Genomic DNA, 21,974 nt, shown 5'->3' with positions numbered 1-21,974 from the left:
TATCACTCAAGACCCTCCTGTGTAACCCTCCTGTGTAGTGGAAGGTACTGACATTTCTGCTGTTTCCTCAGGGGGTAAAAGGGGATGCTGGACCAGCTGGTGCTGCTGGAGCTCAAGGGGCCCCGGTAAGTTGACACTTACTTTATACGTTACAAATTTATATTTGTACACAAGTCTATTAATACAAGTCATTTAGGCAAAACTGACTCTGGTATGTGCTGATTACTGACCAAACTCACAGTTGGGTCAACACTAATCCTAACCCTTGATTTAACAAGCCAAATGTGCACACATTCTGAAGAGAAATTCTCACCCCTTGACAGAACAACCAGTCACACTTTCCTCTCAGCCGCCTTTAGCTTGTAGGCTTCTGGTCAGAGATGAGATGTCAGGTGTAATGTTTGTGACAGTCTGGTACAGGATTTTGATTTTATTGTTACAAAGTGTTAAAGTCTCTGACAGGTGCTAAACGGGAGAATAACCTGAAGCATCATGTTTGGCCAGTCTGCATGCAACACACTGAGAAAGCTAAACTTTTTGTTCTCCTGGAAATATTTCTTTGACACTGGATATGCTTGAAGGTGTAAACTCATCATCAAAACCAAGGTATTCCATGTCCTCAAGGCTGAATATGTAGAGATCCAATACTCATGATTCCTATTCCTTTGAAATATAAATCAACACTGGTAAAATAAGACTTATTTTTTCTCTTTTTTTTAATCTAAAGTGATATCCACATAGTTGGTAATTTATAAATGATAACAGAGTTTTTAACACCTCTCAGTCTGGTTTTAGAGCGCCTCACTGTTGTGCTTGTTAAGGTGACCTACCCTACTACCGATTTTAGTTCTTAGATATATTGTGATGGGGTGGTCCGTGGCGTAGTGGGTTGAGCAGGTGCCCCGTGTACAGGAGGCTACAGTCCTTGCTGCAGCTGGCCCCGGTTTGAGTCCCGCATCGGACAACTCCTTGATGCATGTCATTCCCCCTCTCTCTGCCCCCTGCTTCCTGCAAAGGCATAAAAGCTAAAAAATTTTTTTTGTGATATATATTTTTGATTCCTAAAGGAAAAGGCCAACATTTTTTTTCATGATTTGCTACGATTTCCTGAGGTACGAATGAAATGTCTGATAGATAGATAGATAGATAGATAGATAAATACTTTATTGATCCCAATTTGGGAAATTGTTTTGTTGCAGCAGCATACAGTAGAAGATATGAAAACAATTAAAGTAGTAAAAACAAGCAAATATAATAGAATAAAATAAATAAAAATAAAATAAAATAAAAATAGTGAATAAACATTCGCTATACATGCTTTACTCAAAATACCTTACCTTACTTTTCAACCATGTCTTTGAAGCAATTTTCATAGCAACTGGTTTTAGGGTGTGGAGTGAGCCACTTGAGTCCCTCCCTCTATTCCACAGGGTTTGTCTTCATTGGGATCCATCCTACAGCTCCAGCTACCCTTTAGACATAAATCTGGACACAAATTACATGTGACACTCGATTATTAAGATTAAGATCAGATTTATTGTCATGCATACACACAAAATTTGTCCTCTGCTTTTAACCCATCCAGGTTGGCACCTGTTAACACACACATGCACATGCACAGGGTCACACACTCAGAGACAGATGCCATACACTGGAGCGGTGGGCAGCCATTCAGCGCCCGGGGAGCACCCTTGCTCAAGGGCACCTCAGCCGTGACAAAGAGGTGGACTGCCACCCCTCCAGCTGTCAGTTTCACCAATCTTTTTGAGTGGCGAGAGTGGGAATCGAACCGCCAACCTTCCGGCTATTGGACGACCCACTGAGTCACGGCCACCCCTTTATTCTTATTTTTATTTATTTTTTAATCAATGTTTTTTTATTTTTTATTTTTTCAATTTTTTAATTTTCAATTTTTTTTAAATTATTATTATTATCATTTTTGGGGCTTTTTTTAATGCCTTTAATGGATAGACAGTTGGAGAGAGATGGGGAAGACATGCAGCAAAGGGCCGTCCGGTGCGGGACTGGAACCGGGGACAGCTGCAGCGATGACTGTAGCCTCTGTACATGGGGCGGCTGCTTAACCCACTACGCCACCGACCGCCCCACGGCCGCCCCTTTATATATAATTAGAACCCTTATACCCTTAAAAAAAATACCATGGGAGCGAGAATACAGGACCTTACCCGAGAGCTCAGACAACCAATTCAATTCAATTCAATTCAGTTCAATTCAATTCAGTTCAGTTCAGCTCAGTTTGAGTCAATTCAGTTTTATTTATGCAGCAACAAATGTCATCTCAAGTCAATTAAAAAATACAGCCCAATTCAAGCCATTTATGATCCAACTATTTCTAATACAGTCATCACCCAATCATATCAAATTCATTAAGATCCTGCTATCACTACTCTAATATAAAGACAATTTAACATGTACCAGATATGTCTGATAAAACATTGGCCACTGGTCTCTAGGTTACTGGTATTGGTGAGGTCATCTGTGCTGATGAGGTATCCTTCTCTTATTGGCTGCAATTTTGTTCTTCCCCTTCTGCTAGGTAGCCCAGACTGCTGCGTAGTGAGAAGAATAAAGTGCATACTGTCTGAGTTCTTAAAGGCCACTGCTTGTAACAGTACTTTTCAAAGTTTTATCTATTTATGCACTCAACATAGCAAGTGACTTTAGGACCAGAAGTTTGAGACACAGCAAATATTTAGCTTCAAAACATCCATGCAGTACTTGGAATCTGGTGAAAATAAATGAATACATCTGAGGGAAATATTCTTTGACATAAAGAGAAAAATAAAGGTGAAGTGAAATTTATTTTATTTTATTCACGATTCAATTATTACTATGACACATTAGCCGCATTCCCACTGTAGGAACCATTGGCAGTTCTAATAACCTTTTAATCCACGGGGCCGTTTTTTCCCTCATTCGCACATACAGGAACTCGGGACCATCGCCCTCAGTTCCTGGAACCATGTCAGCTCCTTCTCCTCAGCTGGGTCTGTTCTGGTTTCCATAGGAACACATCTGACGGAGGTGTTTGGTGGTTGGTAGCTCCGCCCCTTGTCATGCTGTCAGGCTGAAATGTTTCCTCATACGACACGGACACAACCTGCGCGTGTTTAATAAGTTAAACCTCCACGTGGTCTCCTTTGTCTGCGGCGCTCTGCTCTCCTTCCTTCATGAAACCAAGAAGTACGGCCTGCGCTCCATCCTTCGTCTCCTGACTCTCTCTGTGAGCTCTTCCAGCCTCCATGTTAGACGCCCCATGTGATCGTCCATGATTAATATCACCATCATGCAGACCATGAACACGGTGGCCTCCCCACTCTCCATGTTAGCTTCTTGGTGGTGTTTTTTTCTTCTCCCCTTACTTTTACCGGGTTTTGTTTTGTTCTGTTTTGTTGTTGAATGTGGCGCTAAAGTAACACGTCGCTGACGCAGACGGCTGCGTCCCATCAGTCATGACCTGGTCCCGACATGGTCCCGACTCATGTGTGAATGCAAACTGAAACAGTTCCCCTGGGGAAGGGCAGCTATCAGAGCGGTGTTCTTAGAACTGCTCTGTCTGAATGCGGCTATTATCTTCACCACTATAGACCTCCCCCCCTTCACCCTTTATTGCTCTATTGCTGCGTAAAGCAAAAAAAAATTTTTTAGGGAAGAATTATTAACCAGCATGTTTTACTTACAACAAGGTGTGTTGTTTACCTTGATAAAGTCTGTAAAGATGAAGGTTTAGATCACATTTGAAGGAGAAAACTACTAACACTTTAATTGTTTTGAATTACAAACCTTGATAATGACATAATATTTCATTTATAACAAACAACATATGCTCATCTTCAGTAAAAAATCTCAAGTCATTCACGTGGGCCCCAATCCAAACTCCCCTGAGCTTAATCATTGGAGCAAATGTGGAATACACCTTAACAATCATCTTCATGGATAACCAACCACAGCCCACAGAACCAGAAGAATCTTTTTCTTCCAGGTGGCGGACATGACTGGACACGCCAGGGATTCTGAGAAGGGTTAGTTAGCTGTTTAAAGTCAAAGTCAAATTTATTTATATAGCACATTTCATGTACAAAACAATTCAAAGTGCTTTACATAAAATAAAAGTATTGCAGCAGGGAATGGAAGAAGCATTAAAAATACATAAAGGAATATGAAGAGAAACAAATAAAATAATTCAAATGAATTTAAAAACAAGCAACAGTCCAGATAAATTCAAAGATATCGTGCAGATTTCATGCATAGACACATGAGAACAGAAATGTTTTTAACCTGGATTTAAAAATGTCTCCATTTGGTGAAAGTTTAATCTCCACTGGCAGTTTGTTCCACTTGTTTGCAGCATAACAGCTAAATGCTGCTTCTCCAAGTTTAGTCTGGACTCTGGACTGGACCAGCTGACCTGAGTCCTTGGATCTAAGGGCTCTGCTGGGTTTATATTCTCTGAACATATCACAGATGTATTTTGGGCCTAAACCGTTCTGGGATTTGTAAACCATCAGTAGGCTTTTAAAATCTATTCTGTGACTGACTGGAAGCCAGAGTAAAGATTTTAAAGCTGCTGTGATGTGTTCAGATCTCTTAGTCCGGGTTAAAACTCCAGCAGCAGCGTTCTGGATGAGCTGCAGATGTTTAATGCTCTTTTTGGGAAGTCCAGTTAAAAGAGCGTTACAGTAATGGAGTCTACTGGAGATGAATGCATGGATGAGTTTCTCCTGGTCTTTTTGGGAGAGGAAACCTTTAATTCTGTTGATGTTTCTGAGGTGGTAAAAAGCTGCCTTGGTGACAGCTTTGATGTGGCTGCTGAAAGTCAGATCTGAGTCTATCAACACTCCGAGGTTACCAACTTGGTCAGTGATTGTAAGGTCCCGTGTCTCAAGATTCATATAATTGTAGAAAATTCTCTCTCATCCAGGTGTTCACTTCCTCCAGACACTGACACAGTACGTCTGCTGGGCTGCAGTTGTCCGGTGACAGAGACACATAAAGTTGTGTACCGTCTGCATAACTGTGATAATTGATATTAAAATTCTGCAATATCTGACCCAAAGGAAGCATATACAAGTTAAACAGAAGAGGTCCAAGAATTGACCCCTGGGGGACTCCACAAGTCATGGCCACTCGCTCAGATTTATAGCTGCCAATAGTAACAAAATAACTCCGGCCTTCTAAGTAGGATAGTGTTACAGGTGGTTTTGCTTTTGTGGCTGATTATGGAACATCAATTTAAGCAGGGTTGCCAACTTTTCCAAAAACCTTAGAGTGAGATTTCAGCGGGTCGGTTCGCGACACGCATCTCAGAAGTTGTTCCACATTACAGATATATATATATCTGTGTAGATATGATGTAGATACCTTTTCTTGGTCTCTTTTTTTTTCTTTTTGCCTTTTTTGTCTCTTTTTTTGCCTTTAATGTCCATATCCAAAGTGTCTCTCTTCAATTTCCAACTTATACAGTACAGTCCCCTCCAAAAGGCTACCAGGCACACACACACCACCAGGCATAAAAAAACCCAGAAGATATCAGTGTGTGCATATCTAATCATCACATCGTAAAGAACTGTTATAGCGGGTTGTGGCAGACTTTGCGTCTTTCACTATCTGAGCCGGGGGCTCATACTTGTAGCACGGCTCTAGGTCGTTCATTTTTATGCACATAATGGAAGAGAGAGAGGGTACCATCGAGTGAAAGCCTATTTCTTGTGTTACCTTAGTGATTTCGCGGCTTCTCAGTGAAGTAGCAAATTCTGTCCTTCCCCTCAGACTGAACTGGCCGCGCTCACTTGAATCGAATAACACTACATTGCTGTAGTGAGACAGCGCTGCGTTACCAATCAGATTTCGCCTTGGCAGACCGACGTCACTGACGTACCGACTGACGTAATGACAAGCCGTTTCCAGCGAATCAACAATCAGAGAGGGATTAGACATTCTGCTGTGGTCCAATCATGAGTTTAAGCATTCGGAAATTATAGAACGAGAGTGAAAAAAATCAACACAGAAAGAAAAAAATATCTAGCGTGAGATTTCTTTGTTAAGTGTGAGAGCGTGACACTAAGTCTGAAAGAGTGAGTGTCACGGCAGATGCGTGAGAGTTGGCAACCCTGATTTAAGCATACTTTACATGTACAGAAACATTACATCTGTTCTGTCTACATTGGTTTCAATTCAATTCAATTCAAAAATACTTTATTTATCCCAGAGGGAAATTAAATGTTGATGTAGCTCAATTAAATCAAGGAGTTATTATAGATGCTGATGGCTGTGGGCAGGAAAGATTTCCTGTAGCGGTCCGTTTTGCATCCAAACTGAAGAAGCCTTTGACTGAAGAGACTCTGTTTTCCGATAACAGTCTCATGGAGAGGATGTTCAGGGTTGTCCATAATTCTCTTGATTTTATGCAAAATCCTTCTTTGCATTATCGTCTCCAGAGGTTCCACAGCCGTCCCCAGAACAGAACCAGCCTTCTTTATCAGGTTGTTGAGTCTTTTTAGGTCCCTGGTTCTGATGCTGCTGCCCCAACAGATGACGCAAGAGGAAATGACGCTCTCAAAAACAGACTTGTAGAATATCTGCAACATCTTGTTGCAAACCTTGAAGGACCTTAGCTTCCTCAAGAAGTACAGTCTGCTCTGTCCTTTCTTGTAGATGCTTCACTGTTGTGTCTCCAGTCCAGTCTGTTGTCCACATGAACACCAAGGTATTTATATTCCTCAACCACCTCCACTTCTTCTCCCATGATGGAAACGGGGTTCGATCTGACCCTGTTTTTCCTGAAATCTACAATCATCTCCTTTGTTTTGTTAACATTCAAGATGAGATGATTGTTCCCACACCATGCCACAAAGCGGTCCACCAGCTCTCTGTACTCAGCTTCTTGTCCATCTCTGATACACCCGACAACTGCAGAGTCATCTGAATATTTCTGTAGATGACAGGAGTCTGACTTGTACTGGAAGTCTGAAGTGTACAGAGTGAAAAGGAATGGTGAGAGTACAGTCCCCTGTGGTGCTCCTGTGCTGCTGATCACCTGGTTAGACACACAATTCTTCAGTCTGACAAACTGTGGTCTGTTTGTCAGGTAGTCATTAATCCAGGTGATTGTTGAGGCCTCCACCTGAGTCTTCTGGAGTTTCAGACGAAGCAGATCAGGCTGGATTGTGTTAAATGCACTGGAGAAATCAAAGAACATGATCCTCACAGTGCTGCCTGCTTTGTCCAGATGACAGTGGGTTTGTTGAAGCAGGTGTATGATAGCGTCTTCAACTCCAACTCCATGGCGATAAGCAAACTGCAGGGGGTCCTGATATGTGCTGGTTTGCTTACACAGGTGGGTCAACAGGAGTCTCTCCAGGACCTTCATGATGTGGGATGTCAGGGCAACAGGTCTGTAGTCATTGATGTCTGAAGGGTGAGTTTTCTTTGGTACCGGAACCAGACAGGATGTCTTCCACAACAGTGGTACCTTCTCTTGGGTCAAGCTAAGGTTGAAAAGGTGTTGCAGAATCACACAGAGCTGCTCTGCACAGGCCTTCAGGACTCGGGGGCTGACACCATCTGGACCTGCAGCCTTGTTCCGGTTCAGTCTCTCCAACTGCCTCTTCACCTGACTTCTAAAAACAGAAAAGTGGGAGGGGGAGGCAAAGGGGACAGCAGCATCTCCTGATTGGGTTGAAGACAAACTAGTGGAAGCAGAAGAATCCATGACTGAGGTGGAGGTGGAGATGTTACAGGAAAGCTGTGGGTCAGAGGAGGGTGGGATGTCTCTTTGGCTGGGAACAGGAGGGGAGGATGGTGAGCTTGTTCCTGAACTGAACCTGTTGAAGAATGTGTTCAGCTCATTTGCTCTGTCCAGACTTCCATCCATCCGATCCTCCCTCTGCTTGAGGCCTGTGATCTTCTTCATTCCTGACCACACATCTCTGATATTGTTCCTCTGCAGTTTACTCTCAAGCTTCTTTCTATACACCTCCTTGCTCTCTCTGATCTTGACTTTGAGCTGCTTCTGTATACTCCTCAGTAACTCCCTGTCTCGCTCCCTAAAGGCTCTTTTTTTGTTTGTTCAATAGTTCCTTTAGCTCACTGGTGATCCAGGGTTTGTTATTAGGGAAGTATCTCACTGTTCTGGTGGGGATGGTGTTGTCCACACAGAAGTTTATATAGTCAGTCACACACTCAGTCATGGCATTAATGTCCTCTCCATGTGGCTTACAAAGAGAAATCCAATCAGTTGCATCAAAACAACCCTGTAAGGCTTCTTCAGCTTCATGTGACCACTTTCTAACAGTCCTTTTTGTGACAGGTAGTCTCTGGACAAGGGGTTTATATGCTGAACAGAGAAAAACAAGGTTGTGATCTGATTTACCCAGGGGAGGTCTTGATTTGGAAATGTATGAATCCTTGACATTTGTGTAAAACAAATCCAATGTCTTGTTTTCTCTGGTAGAGCAGCAGACAAACTGTTAAAAAGTTAGCAGTGTAGCAGAGAGTGAGGCATGATTAAAATCACCAGATATTGCCACAAAAGAATTGGGGTGTTGTGTCTGTATCTTAGCAACAACGGAACTGATGACATCACATGCAGTGTCGGCAACAGCTGAGGGTGGAATGTAAACAGCCACCAAAACAACACTGGTGAACTCTCTTGGCAAATAATATGGACGAAAACTTAATGCCAATAGTTCAATGTCAGGACTGCAGAGACGACTCTTCACAGTAACATGTCCTGGGTGACACCATCTGTTGTTGACAAGCACTGCCAATCCACCCCCTTTCCTTTTCCTGCTACTCTTTAAATCTCGATCTGCTCGTACAGTCAGGAAGCCCGGCAGAGAGACGCTGGAGTCGGGGATATGATCCTGCAGCCATGTCTCAGTAAAACACATAATGCTACATTCCCGATATTCTTGCTGAGTCCTTGTCAAGGCTAGAAGTTCATCCAACTTTTTAGCTAATGATCTTACATTGCCCATGATGACGGATGGCAGAGATGGTTTGAACTTCTTCTTTCTTTCTCTCCTCTTTGCTCCTGCTCTGCATCCACGACGCCTCCTTTTCAATTCCAGTGGGATTTCTGGCTTCAGTTGTCGAATTATTTCTGGTTTTCCAATGTTAATCAGCTGCTCCCTGTTGTAAACCACCCTGTTGCTGTGGTTATGCATCATAACAAAAGAGCAAAATATACAAAAGTATTGGGAAAAAAAAATTAATCCAGCTGCACAGCATCCAAGGCAGGAAGGAACAGTTGTCCAAAAAATGCAATTTCTTCCAAGAAAAAACAGGAATGAAATTTAGAGAAAAAGAAAAAATCTCAATGTGAGGTACAGAGCTACTCCAACGTGCTGCCACCCTCAGCGGCGCATTCTAGAAATGCTAAATGCGAAATGCTTTAAGTTACTCCTTACATTTGTCCAAGGTTACGGAAGATTAAATGTACTTTTATGTCAGGAAGCAAAGACAACTACTACTTCAAATCATCTGGCAAAAAGGCTGCTCCTGAAAAAAACAAGATGACTCAAAGGCCTATGCTGTTGCCAACAGTTCAAATAGCTACTGTTCTAAAGCTACTCCAGGTCTTTCACACTTATACATCCTCCTGGTAAAGTAATCACCGCCACACCCTACAACCACAAACTTACTGTCACTTTAAAGGAGGCAGTGTGGAATAGACCACGTACATTTTGAACATGCACATTCAAAGAGGTATCTCTGTTTTTCATATCTTAGCTAATTACACAGCTGTCATTAGTGGCATCCAGACATTCATATGTCCTTTCGTGCATGTTCATAGTTTATTGTAGCAGATCACCATGTTAGCGTATTCTTGTGAGCACACACAGACCTCTCTGCACATGCTCAAACTGCTGGCAGCATTGCGTGCTGAGCTCCCCACTGGAACCCAAAGTTAAACCCTCCCTCATTAATCAGGGTAAATAAGGGTAAAACCTTACCTCTCTCCTAGTGACCTGGAGAAGGTGATTCATGCTTTTCTTTTTTCCAGACTGGATTATTGTAACTCGTTGTACGTAGGTTTAGACCGGCACTCTCTGCGACGCCTACACCTTGTGCAAAATGCTGCTGCTCAGCTTTTAACAGGTACAAAGAAACGGGAACATATAACCCCAGTTCTGGCCTCCCTGCACTGGATTCCTGTCTGCTTCAGAATGGATTTTAAGATCCTGATGTTTGTTTTTAAAATTTTGAACGGTTTGGCCCCCGAGTATTTAACTGAACTCATACATGTTCACAGACCAATCAGAGCTCTGAGGTCTGCTAATGAACTATACCTGGATGTGCCTAAATGCAGGCGAAAAACTGAAGCCTAATTTACAGTCGTCCGGGAAAGGCCACGGAGAGCCCTCTCCATCGTTGGAAACCCTCCCGGAGACACTCTCTGTTTCCTGCGTGTGTCGGCCAACATTCCTATCTATCCGTCGAGGAGACGGAAACTCGCGGAGACCGCAAGGGTTGTGATTGGTCGGCTAACAACATCATTTCTGGAATCACTTTTCCGGTTTAGCTCCTTCCTCTCACAACAACACCGCCATTTCTGAAAGAGTTTACTGTGTGCCGGTCAATATTTTTACCGTGACACACTGAAAGAACTCAGATTCATACCGAAAGGGAGTGTGAGATGGGAAACGCTGTGTTTGAAAAGGAAGAGAAAAAGTGTTGAAATCCTCTGATGAGAGCCAGAAGGAGCCGGAAGGTGAACAATCAATCAACGACTTTCACCATAGACGTCGCAAGATTGGGTCGTCTAGCGTAGCGCCGCCTAGTGATCGGGAGGTGAACTGCCTTGCGTATCCGACATCCCGACGGATAACTTAGAAAGGATTATGATCCTCTGCGTGACCACGGAGTCAGATTGGCGGATAGCTACGGAGTAGTATACGGGAACCTTAAAGGGATAGTTCGCCTCTTTTGACATGAAGCTGTATGACATCCCATATCAGCAACACAATTTATGAACATTGACTTACCCCCTGCTGCGTCCTGTGAGCCGAGTTCCAGCCTCGTTTTGGCGTCCACGAAGGTAGTCCGGCTAGTTTGCTAGGGTCCTTGACATTACTCTTGCTAGTGTAATGTCATGAACATGGGGTTTGGTGCCATGTTTTTAGTTTTGTGTTTTAGTTTCTCATGCTTTGGTGTTTAGTCTTTAGTTTTCTAGTCCATGTTTAGTTAAGTTTTACCATTTGCTTTTCCCTCACTTCCCATGCCAGGTCATTAGTTTCATTCACGTCACCTGCACTCATTTTCATCAGCTGCACTCATCAGTCCCCACAGTACTTAGGTTCCCTGTTTGCTTTCAGTTATTGTGAGATCCTTGCGCCATGCACATGCACATGCACCTTCACCTTCACCTTCACCTTCATGCTACGTCTTTCCGAGTTAAGTATTTATCCATGCCATGCTTAGTTGTTTGTTTAGCTCATAGTCCTGTTAATGTTTTTTAAATTCCACAGTTTAGGTTTCTTTGTTATCAGGCTCAGCCGCGCCTTTTGTTTAACATTTGTTTTTGTGAATAAATCCCAGTTTGCTTTCATCCTTTGAGTCTGCGTATGTGTCCTACCTACCCCCGCCCTCCAACAGTAATACATTTGCATCACAAAATCGTCCCTCCAGAAAAAGTCAGACCTCACATCGCTTGACTTTTTCTGGCGTTTTCCTTGGTGGCTGAAAAGTTACATTTTTAGTCTGATCTGACCCAGCACCTTCCTCCATACATTTGTGGAGTGGCCCACATGCCTTTTAGCAAAGTCAAAACGTGCCTTCTTATTTTAACACTATGATTGGCTTTTTTTTGGCCACTCTTCCATAAAGTTCAGTTCAATGGAGAGTGCGGCTTATTGTGGTCCTGTGGACAGATACTCCAGTCTCTGCTGTGGAACTCCTTCAGGGTGGGTTACCTTTGGTCTCTGTGCTGCCTCTCTGATTAATGCCCTCCTTGCGTGGTCTGAGTTTTGGTGGGCGGCCCACTCTTGGCAGGTTTGTTGTGGTACCATGTTCTTTCCATTTGAAGATGAAGGATTTGATGGTGCTCCGGGGGATCATCAAAGATTTGGATATTTTTTTATAACCCAACCCAACAACTTTGTCCCTGACTTGTTTGGAGAGCTTCTTGGTCTTCATGGTGTGATGCCTCTTGCTTAGTGGTGTTGCAGACTTCATTTCACTAATTATGTGACTGAAGGTAATTGGTAGGGGCTTCATAGGAAGGATTTTCAAAGCACTGTAGATCCAACTTTTTTTAGGAAAAAAAGAACACACAAAAGCAAGATGTGGAGAATCCTGGCTGATTTTACACAGAATGACATCATCCTGTTCCTTTCTCAGTTAAATTCAGAATGAATGAATGAAACATCGTCGTTACAAAGGTTTCATTGACAAAGGTACAGATATTTCAGATTTGTTCCTAAGTTTGGGTTATGAACTAGAAGCACTGCCTAGTAAAAAGGTCAGTGGATCTGCTTGATCTTTTAGGGGAGGAATAACCCTTTAAAGACAAAAATATTAAAGCCATCAGTGTCAGATTATTCTGTTTGATATAAGCCAGCAGTTTGTATACAAGAAGATAGTTACTCAAGTTGTAATTATTTATGTGCCGGTGAGAAGGACTTCTTTTAAAGGTCTGAAAAGGACTTTTCAGGTTCTTTTATAGTGGGGTTCTGTGCTGTACTTAGGAGTAGTTAGTACGTCACCTGCAGTAAGCAGCAGTGGAAGCACTCTCTCTTCGAAGGGGGAAGGAGGAATTCTCATGAGGGAACCAAGCTAACAGTCACTGCAGAGGCAAAATAATGATGGGTTATAAAAGAATCTACAATGTAGTATTCACTGAGCTGCTATGAAATGTTTGCAATTTGAGTTGTTTTATTGGCCAAATAAGCTTTTCTTTTGTCAACAAAATTGTTTAAAAGTTTAAAAAACAAAAGTTTAAGATAGTTAAAATGTAGCCTTAAAAATATGTTAAAACTGGTCTAAAAAAGATCAAACTTATTTAATAGACGAATAGCTAAGAGTAAGAATTGAACCACTAATACTATCAAAGGCCATGTGAAGAGTTCACACACTCAGATTTATTAGTATCATTGTGGTGGGGAAAAACGATTTAACAGCCGAGTAGTCCTTGTTCTCCCGCTCCTGCATCTTCTCCCTGACAGCATGGGGGTGAATATGCCATGAGAGGGGTGGGAAATGTCCTTTCAGATGCTATCAGCTCAGTTTGGATATCCTGCAGATGTGGCAGCGAGACACCAATGATGTTTTCAGTTGTTCTGTTCTCACTATCTAGCAGAGAGTATGTTTCTCCTCAGCAGTGCTGTTGCCGAACCAGGATGTGATACAGAAGGTGATGATACTGATAATGGTGCCTGTAGAATGTGGTCATAGCAGGGATGGGGAGATCTACCTTCTTTAGTGGACAAAGGAAGGGAAGGCGTTGTTAAGCCCTCTTATTTCTTTCATTAATTTACTGGCAGTAAGCATGATATAGTGTGCAAGATGCAGGATTTGGAGAGGAGTGATTTCTAACCTTATAGTCTCCCCGAGACAGCCTGTAAGAGCTTTGTGTGGTGTGCCACATTTAGTTCCCGTATTCATTTGATTTTTGTTGTTGTGAATCTTTAAGATAACAGTAAGCTGCACTCTGTACTCCATTGTTTCCTGGACTGCTCTCTACTCTCACTTACATTTACACTTTTCTTTATGTAATAACTGATCTCCCACGTTAATTCCAATTGAGAATTGTGACTGCGTGATAATTCTGTTCTGTTACATTAAGCTTTAATTAAATCTCTTTGTTGGAATCTGAAAACATTTTTTTTTCATTTTGAATCTAACAACTCATCCAGCTGAACAGGCCATATCAGTTGTCAGTTCATACGGCTGAATTAGCAGTTAGCCAATGGAGCAGTTAAGCGCTTCATTTTCAACAATGTGCCTGTGTACTGTGAGATGGAGACCAGCATACGCTCAGCCAATAACATAACAACTCTGTACTAAAACACATTTGTCCCTTCCTGGTTGGATTTAGGTAATATTTCTTTGGCAAGGTTAGAAAATGATCAAGGTTCGGACTAAAATTATAACTGTAACCGTACTAACTTTGTGAAGTACAGATGATGAACATTTTGATCATCTAGGCCTTAAAAGATTGAAAAATAGTGATCGATTTAAAACTATCTGAATTGAACTTCAAATCAAAACAGTTAAGGAACAACTGATAAAAATATAAAACATACAGGTGAGCTTGGGTCTCGTGAAAGCGGCTACATGAATTGAAGTTCTTCGTCCTCTTTCTCCTACGGTTAGTATTATTAATAATAATAATGATAGTAGTAGCAGTAGCAGTAGTAATAGTAGTATGTGATATTTTAATGTTACAGAAACAGTTTTATGCTCATGTAAAGGTTTAATTAATTTACTTTAAATGTGTCTGAAACAGCCCCAGTTCTAGCCTTTCTCTTCAAGTCTATTGTTCCCTGCTCTGTTTGCTCTCCTGTTTGACAGATCCATCCTCAGTTTAAATTAAAGAAATATATTAAAAGGTTGGAGTGGTAAACAGTGGTACAAACCACAAATTGTAATCTTTACATAACTTTGGCAGTCTAGTGTCTAGAATTAAATTGAGGGTGTGTCAAAGTAGTCGCCAGTCAAGCGTTGTTGAAATGTTTCCCATGGTGATGACGATGAGTGAAATATGAAACGGCTGTCGACTTGTCAGGCAGTTCCTTCTAAAAAAAAACCAAAGATTTATGAAAATTTCTTGAACAGGTTTGAAAGACAAACAGTAAGAGTAGTTGCTTTTATGAAACAGCATCCAACGTGCTTCACTATCTGCCATATTTGCAAGAAACACAGAAGAAGTGGGTGTTATTGGGTAGTACTGGTGGTGAGACACCACATTTACATGTTGTGTTGAGCTTGACTTGGGTTAGGAAATGATAAAATGATGAGTTTAATTTCAATAAGGAAGTGCTCTTTTATTGCACACCATAGACGTTCAGTGAATATTGACTAAATACAACACCAACTGGATGAACGCTTTTACTCATGGTGCAATCATTTGCTCTCATAAAAAGAAACAGTCATCTAACACAACACTCACTGCTGCACAAAGTAATCACACTGTGATGGTAGCACTGCGGGCACTAGGTACATGCATTGAAAATTCTGGGCTAGATGATGCATGGATTGAGGCTGGTGTGTATGGCCCTGCCACCACACGGCAAATCCTTAAGTGTGCTCACTACAAGAGAACTCTTCGTGCACACATCCATACATACATGTCTCTGTATGAACTTCCAGTGTCTCCAATCCGAAATGATTGGACTCATCGCTGAGAGACAACAGACCCGTCCAAGGCTTTACACTGGGTTAGCCCCTCGGTCCCCTTTATAAAGAATTTTATATTGAGTCCCGACTGTTACCAGCCTATGGTGAAATAAATATATATTATATTTATGTACAGATTATAGTTTTAATTTACCTTTGTCATTGTTTATATAATCATATGCAGAAATTTTAAGTATTTTCTTCCCGGACATCTGACATGGGGTCATTAAATCAAATCAAATCAAAATCAAATCAAATTTATTTGTATAGCACATTTCGTGTACAAACAGTTCAAAGTGCTTTACATAAAATAAAAGCATTGCAGCAGGGAGTGCAAGAAGCATTAAAAATACATAAAATAATATAAAGAGAAACAAATAAAATCATTTAAATGAATTTAAAATCAGGCAACAGTCTAGATAAGTTAAAAGATATTTCATGCATAGACACATGAGAAAAGAAATGTTTTTAACCTGGATTTAAAAATGTCTACATTTGGTGAAAGTTTAATCTCCACTAGCAGTTTGTTCCACTTGTTTGCAGCATAACAGCTAAATGCTGCTTCTCCATGTTTAGTCTGGACTCTGGACTGGACCAGCTGGCCTGAGTCCTTGGATCTAAGAGCTCTGCTGGGTTTATATTCTCTGAACATATCACAGATGTATTTTGGGCCTAAACCGTTCTGGGATTTGTAAACCATCAGCAGGCTTTTAAAATCTATTCTGTGACTGACTGGAAGCCAGAGTAAAGATTTTAAAACTGGTGTGATGTGTTCAGATCTCTTAGTCCGGGTTAAAACTCTAGCAGCAGCGTTCTGGATGAGCTGCAGATGTTTAATGCTCTTTTTGGGAAGTCCAGTTAAAAGAGCGTTACAGTAATCGAGTCTACTGGAGATGAATGCATGGATGAGTTTCTCCTGGTCTGTTTGGGAGAGGAAACCTTTAATTGTGTTGATGTTTCTGAGATGGTAAAAAGCTGCCTTGGTGACAGCTTTGATGTGGCTGCTGAAAGTCAGATCTGAGTCTATCAACACTCCGAGGTTACCAACTTGGTCAGTGATTGTAAGGTCCCGAGTCTCAAGATATTTACCAATGCTGACCCTCTTCTCTTTGCTACCAAACAGAATGATCTCAGTTTTGTCTTCATTTAATTGTAGAGAATTCTCTCTCATCCAGGTGTTTACTTCCTCCAGACACTGACACAGTACGTCTGCTGGGCTGCAGTCGTCCGGTGACAGAGACACATAAAGTTGTGTATCGTCTGCATAACTGTGATAATTGATGTTAAAATTCTGCAATATCTGACCCAAAGGGAGCATATACAAGTTAAACAGAAGAGGTCCAAGAATTGACCCCTGGGGGACTCCACAAGTCATGGCCACTCGCTCAGATTCATAGCTGCCAATAGTAACAAAATAACTCCGGCCTTCTAAGTAGGACCTGAACCAGTTAAGGACCGCTCCAGAAAGTCCAGCCCAGTTTTCCAGCCTGTGCAACAGGATTCCGTGATCTACAGTATCAAACGCAGAGCTGAGGTCCAACAGAACCAGGACTGAAACATTACCAGAATCAGTATTCAACCTAATGTCGTTTAACACTTTGACCAGAGCTGTTTCAGTGCTGTGATGACGTCTGAAGCCTGATTGAAACTTATCAAGACTTCCACTTTCATTCAGAAAGTCGTTGAGCTGGTTAAATACAACTTTCTCAATAATCTTGGATATAAAAGAGAGATTAGAGACAGGTCTGTAGTTGTTCATCATAGAGGCGTCTAGAGTTCTCTTCTTTAGGAGTGGCTTAATGGCAGCTGTCTTTAGTGACTTGGGAAAAATGCCTGATGCCAGTGAGCTGTTAACTATTCGTAGGAGATCACTTTCTACTGAGTTAAAAACAGTTTTTAAAAAGTCGGATGGTATTATGTCCAGAGAACAAGTTGTTGATTTCAGCTGCCGAACTGTTTCCTCTAGGATTTTTAAATTAGCAATATTAAATTGTGACATAACGTCAGAGTTAGTACTAGGTTTTAGACACAGATTAGTTTTCTTGTTTGTCTGTGTTGGGTGAATGTTTTGTCTAATTGTTTTGATTTTTTGGCTAAAAAAGTTGGCAAATTCGTTGCATTTCTCAGTGGAGAGGAGGTCTGGGTTTGACTGTTTAGGAGGATTTTTGAGTTTTTCAACCATAGCAAACAGAGTTCGAGACTTGTTGACATTCTTATTAATCATTTCAGATAAATGCAGCTGTCTGGCCTTGCACAGCTCATTGTTATAACTACGCAGGCTTTCTTTGTACAGCTCATAGTGAATCTGAAGCTTTGTTTTCCTCCATTTACGTTCAGCTCTCCTGCATTCTCTTTTCAGGTTTTTGACCGTAGTGGTGTTTCTCCATGGGGTTTTCTGTTTGATCAAGGTGCTCTTGATTCTTATCGGTGCAACAGCTTCCATTACATTAAAAATTTTCAAGTTAAAATGATCCAGCAGTCCTTCAACCGACTCTGCGCTCATTGTTGGTAACATAACTATGGCCTCCCTAAACTGAGCACTTGTTTTCTCATTGATGTACCTCTTCTTAACTGAGAAGCTGGTTGTTTGAACATTCTGAGTGATATGTAAATCAAATAAAATACAAAAATGGTCAGACAAGGCCAAATCAATAACCACAACAGAAGAAATATCAACACCTTTAGAAATGACCAGGTCCAGAATGTGACCTCGAAGGTTCTGTTACATGTTGCCACAAACCAAACATGTCCAGCACAGAAGAAAATTCTTTGGCAGTACCATCCGTCATATTATCCATGTGAATGTTAAAATCCCCGGTCAAGATAAAATGGTTAAAATCAGTCGAAATAACAGACAATAATTCAGAAAATTCATCAATAAAACTTGCACAGTATCCTGGAGATCTGTAAATGATTAAGAACAGGATTTTAGGAACACCCTTTAAAATAAAACTCAGATATTCAAAAGAAGTGAATTCCCCAAATGAGATATCTTTACACTGGAATGTATCTTTAAATAAGGCAGCCTCCCCCCCACCTTTCCTCCCATTTCGGCATTTATCCATAAAACTAAAGTTTGGGGGGGCTGCTTCATTAAGAACAGTAGCACTTGTGCTCTCTGTCAACCATGTTTCTGTCAGAAAAAGAAAATCTAAATTGTGTGAAATTATGAAGTCATTAACTAACAATGACTTATTGGACAAAGATCTAATATTAAGTAAGGCTAGCTTTGTGGAGTTTACACTGGTCTCTGTTGTATTCTGAGTTGTACGTGGTACCGTTAACAGATTAGATATATTCACCCAGCAGGTTGACTGTTTTTGATTCCTTCTTTTACTAACTAATACAGGAATCCTATTGGGCCCCAGCTTGTTCTCAGAACAGCTGTCAGAAGTCGGACTTCTATAGCAGGGACCCTGAACACATCATGGCATGGTATCTTTGGTTTGAACAGTGCTATCTTTGTTTTGAACTCTGGATGTTGTGCTGCTCCTTGAACATCCTGCACATCCCCTTGTGTCCTGCTCTGCCAGGACAGATGATGTAAGAGGAGGAGGAGGAGGTGCCCTGCGTTTCTCGGTTGATGGTGGTTGCTGGAGTCCTGGCTGGGATAGAGACATCCTTTGGAGACCTTGGGTGATGTGGAGTAAAGGGTCTGGTGAGGGGGGAGGGCTGGGGGTTGGTTGCCTCGCTGCTGTGTCCTTCAGTCTAATCTGTACAGTCATGTTTGGGTTTGCCGTCCCAACAGCATGACGTAAGTGTGCACCAAGTAATCTGCATCCAGTTCGATTGGGATGCACGCCATCAGGTCTGAAACGCTCCTTACAGTTCCAAAAGATATTAAAGTTATCAATGAACTTAATCCCATGGGCGATGCATGCATTTGACAACCATGTGTTCAGGCCAAGAAGTCTACTGAAAAGTTCAATTCCTTTACCCACAGTAGGAATGGGGCCAGAAATGGAGACCCGGTGTGCTCCATAGTGACACAGTCTCTCCAACAGCAGAGAAAAGTCTTTCTTCAGGATCTCAGAGCCAGTCTTCCTTCTCAGAATATCAGAGGTTCCCACCTGATGACCCCAATGATATGTTGGTCAGCACTGCTCATTGATCTATATAATACGGAGTGTAGGGAATTATTCACTGAGTCTGGTCCCTTATTTTATTTTATTTTATTTTATTTTTTTTTTTATTTTCTTTAGCACAAGTTTCTTGTGTTTATATTGAATATCAAAAGACCCTGCGTGGACAATGATCCTCGTGCCATCTGGATGAGTAGACAGAATGGTCGGCAAAATATCTATCAGTTCCCTGACTGATGTATCAGAAAAAGTTCTATTTTCCGTCTTTGCCATTCTGACATGCTGTGTTATAGAGTCCCCGATCAGAATGGTGTCTATTCCTTTTTGTGTGGAGGTGTCGATCGCTTCTGTAGTCCTCACCTTGGTTGTGGGATTTGGGATTCTCCTGATGATCTGGTTAGCCCTAGGCTGAGGTTTGGGGCCATTTCTTTTGTTTGTCTTCATGTTTGGGTTACATTCATCATCACACACTCTATTTTGAGTCAACGGATCGTATCTATTATGCAATAGAACTTCAGTTGGCGGAGTGAGTGCTGGAGGTTTAGTTTTGGTGCTGGATTTACCTCTGCGACGGACAACATGAGACCAGATCCTGGCTGGGGTTGATGATTTGGGTTTGGCACCAACACTGTTCCAGTGGGAGATGTCAGTCGGACCGTCCGGTTTGGGAGCTTCACCAGATATTCCAGTGTCATTTGGACAGATCCAGGGAAGTGTGTCAGCCAGGGCTGCAGTATGAGATTCGACATCAGCTGTGATCCCGTGTAGAAATATCTGAGTTAGTCCTTTGGCACATGAAGGCTCCACAGCCTGCGCAGGAACTATAATAGAGTTAATAAATTCCTCGTCGTTACAAATGTCTTGCAGCGTTTCAATCCTCTTCTCGAGCTGTGCTACCTTCGCAAAGAGTAGCTCACACTGTGTGCAGCTCACTGATACTGCAGGGTTAGGAGACATTGTTCTGTCCGATTCTCTTTGTAAACAGGAGGGCTAATACCGTTTACAAATATACAATTAAAAGAAAAAGAATAAAAGAATAAATTATATCCAAGACTTGTGGAAAGAAGTAGAATGATTTAAAAGCGAATAAAGCAATAAGCAGCAGGAGGAAGCAGAGACAACTCTGCACTCTTCAGAAGCAGAGTAGATAAGGGGAATTAGAGTAACAACTTCCTTTTCCACTTCTTGGAGGTGCCACAATTTTCTTTCCCACCCCTTGGGGGCGCCACAGCACGATTCTGAGCATAATTTTGAAGTCACCATTGGATTCCTTGACTAAATTGAGTTTTTAGGTTGTTTAGAGGCCAAGGTAGCTGAAATTTTGTATTTTATGGCGCCTGTTTTGAAATTCCAAAATGGCCACCATACAGGTGTCTGTTCAAGTGGCAACATTGGTTTTTGGAATCCCCAAGGTCTGCAGATTCCAAAAATGTATAGGTCAACAAATCCTCCAAAAATTCCCACAAAAGTACATTTTTGTACACAGTGAACCTGACTAAAGAACAACATTTCTGTGTGACAGAGCCAATGCTGGTTTGGCAATGGTATTATCCGGGACCTATCCCGGCCCAAACCATCGACCTGGGCTGCTTGGCCCATGGGGAAAATAGTTGTAACTAATTTTTGTCACTTATCTTATTCTTGCATTAATATCAATTCAACTGTAGTCTGCATAAATTCACCATTGGAACGCAGCCGCCTGCTGCATCACAGCAGATTAAATAGGTTATACCATGTAAGGGAATTCTCTCCTCCCAAATGTTTCAGATGGTTTGGCCCGTGGCTCGTCTTTTAAATAACAATGGCGCGAAACAGAGCGCGTCAGTGATGGAGGGTAGAAAGAGGCCAGGTGGAACAGAGAGGGCTAAGCTCAAAAAAAGACAGGAGGTGGCAGCCAAATGTGCCAAATTGACAGATATCTTCTCAAGACAAGCTGGTAGGTTACTGAGAGATATGGATAATAGGCCTGGTTGTGAATTTGATCAAATAGGCTATAACGTGGCGAACGTTTGCAATGTCAACTCAACTGTCATGTCATCTGACAGCTTTTGTTGTTAAATATGTAAAATCTCACAATTTATATGATTTAGAAGTGTATTCCTATATTCAAAGAAGAACCGAACACTTTCTTTACATTCCAGGTCTGATGAACAATTGCTTAACGCTTTATCACGCTTTATCTCCTCATCAACTGTAGCCTGCATTCCCACAGGCGCGCACATGTGGTTACTAACGCAATATTAAATAGGAGCGATCACATTTGTTGTTTGATATTTGTTATTAAATGCATCTCAAACATGCATTAAAATAAATATAATTATTTAGAAGGGCTGTGCAAATATTGTACATGGTTCGCGTGCGCAGGGGCAGCGCGAGCACGTTGGGGTGTTTAGTTGCCTTTTTTTAATTACTGCAGAGTCTGCACGCGCGTTCTATCCGCGGGAATCAGCATCATGTTCCATGTTCAAGCCTTCCCCTCCCATTTATTATAATGTGAGCTGAGCCCGCTCACGCCCATGCAGGGAATAGACT

The 21,974-nt window shown here is 41.7% G+C and overlaps 1 protein-coding gene across 1 annotated transcript in view; it reads left to right on the top strand.

Annotated features, from left to right (window-relative positions):
• LOC142369833 (uncharacterized) overlaps window positions 1-21,974 on the top strand; it is a 130,590-nt gene that overhangs the window by 44,698 nt on the left and 63,918 nt on the right. The window contains exon 7 of the mRNA XM_075452232.1: window positions 72-125. Coding sequence (XP_075308347.1) covers window positions 72-125 — 54 coding nt within the window. The remainder of the gene's footprint in view (window positions 1-71; window positions 126-21,974) is intronic.

Source organism: Odontesthes bonariensis, chromosome 20 (assembly GCF_027942865.1).
Source record: "Odontesthes bonariensis isolate fOdoBon6 chromosome 20, fOdoBon6.hap1, whole genome shotgun sequence".
NCBI classification, from domain to species: Eukaryota; Metazoa; Chordata; class Actinopteri; order Atheriniformes; family Atherinopsidae; genus Odontesthes; species Odontesthes bonariensis.
The sequence above is the reverse complement of the archived record's forward strand: the minus strand, read 5'-3'. Positions and strand labels throughout refer to the sequence as shown.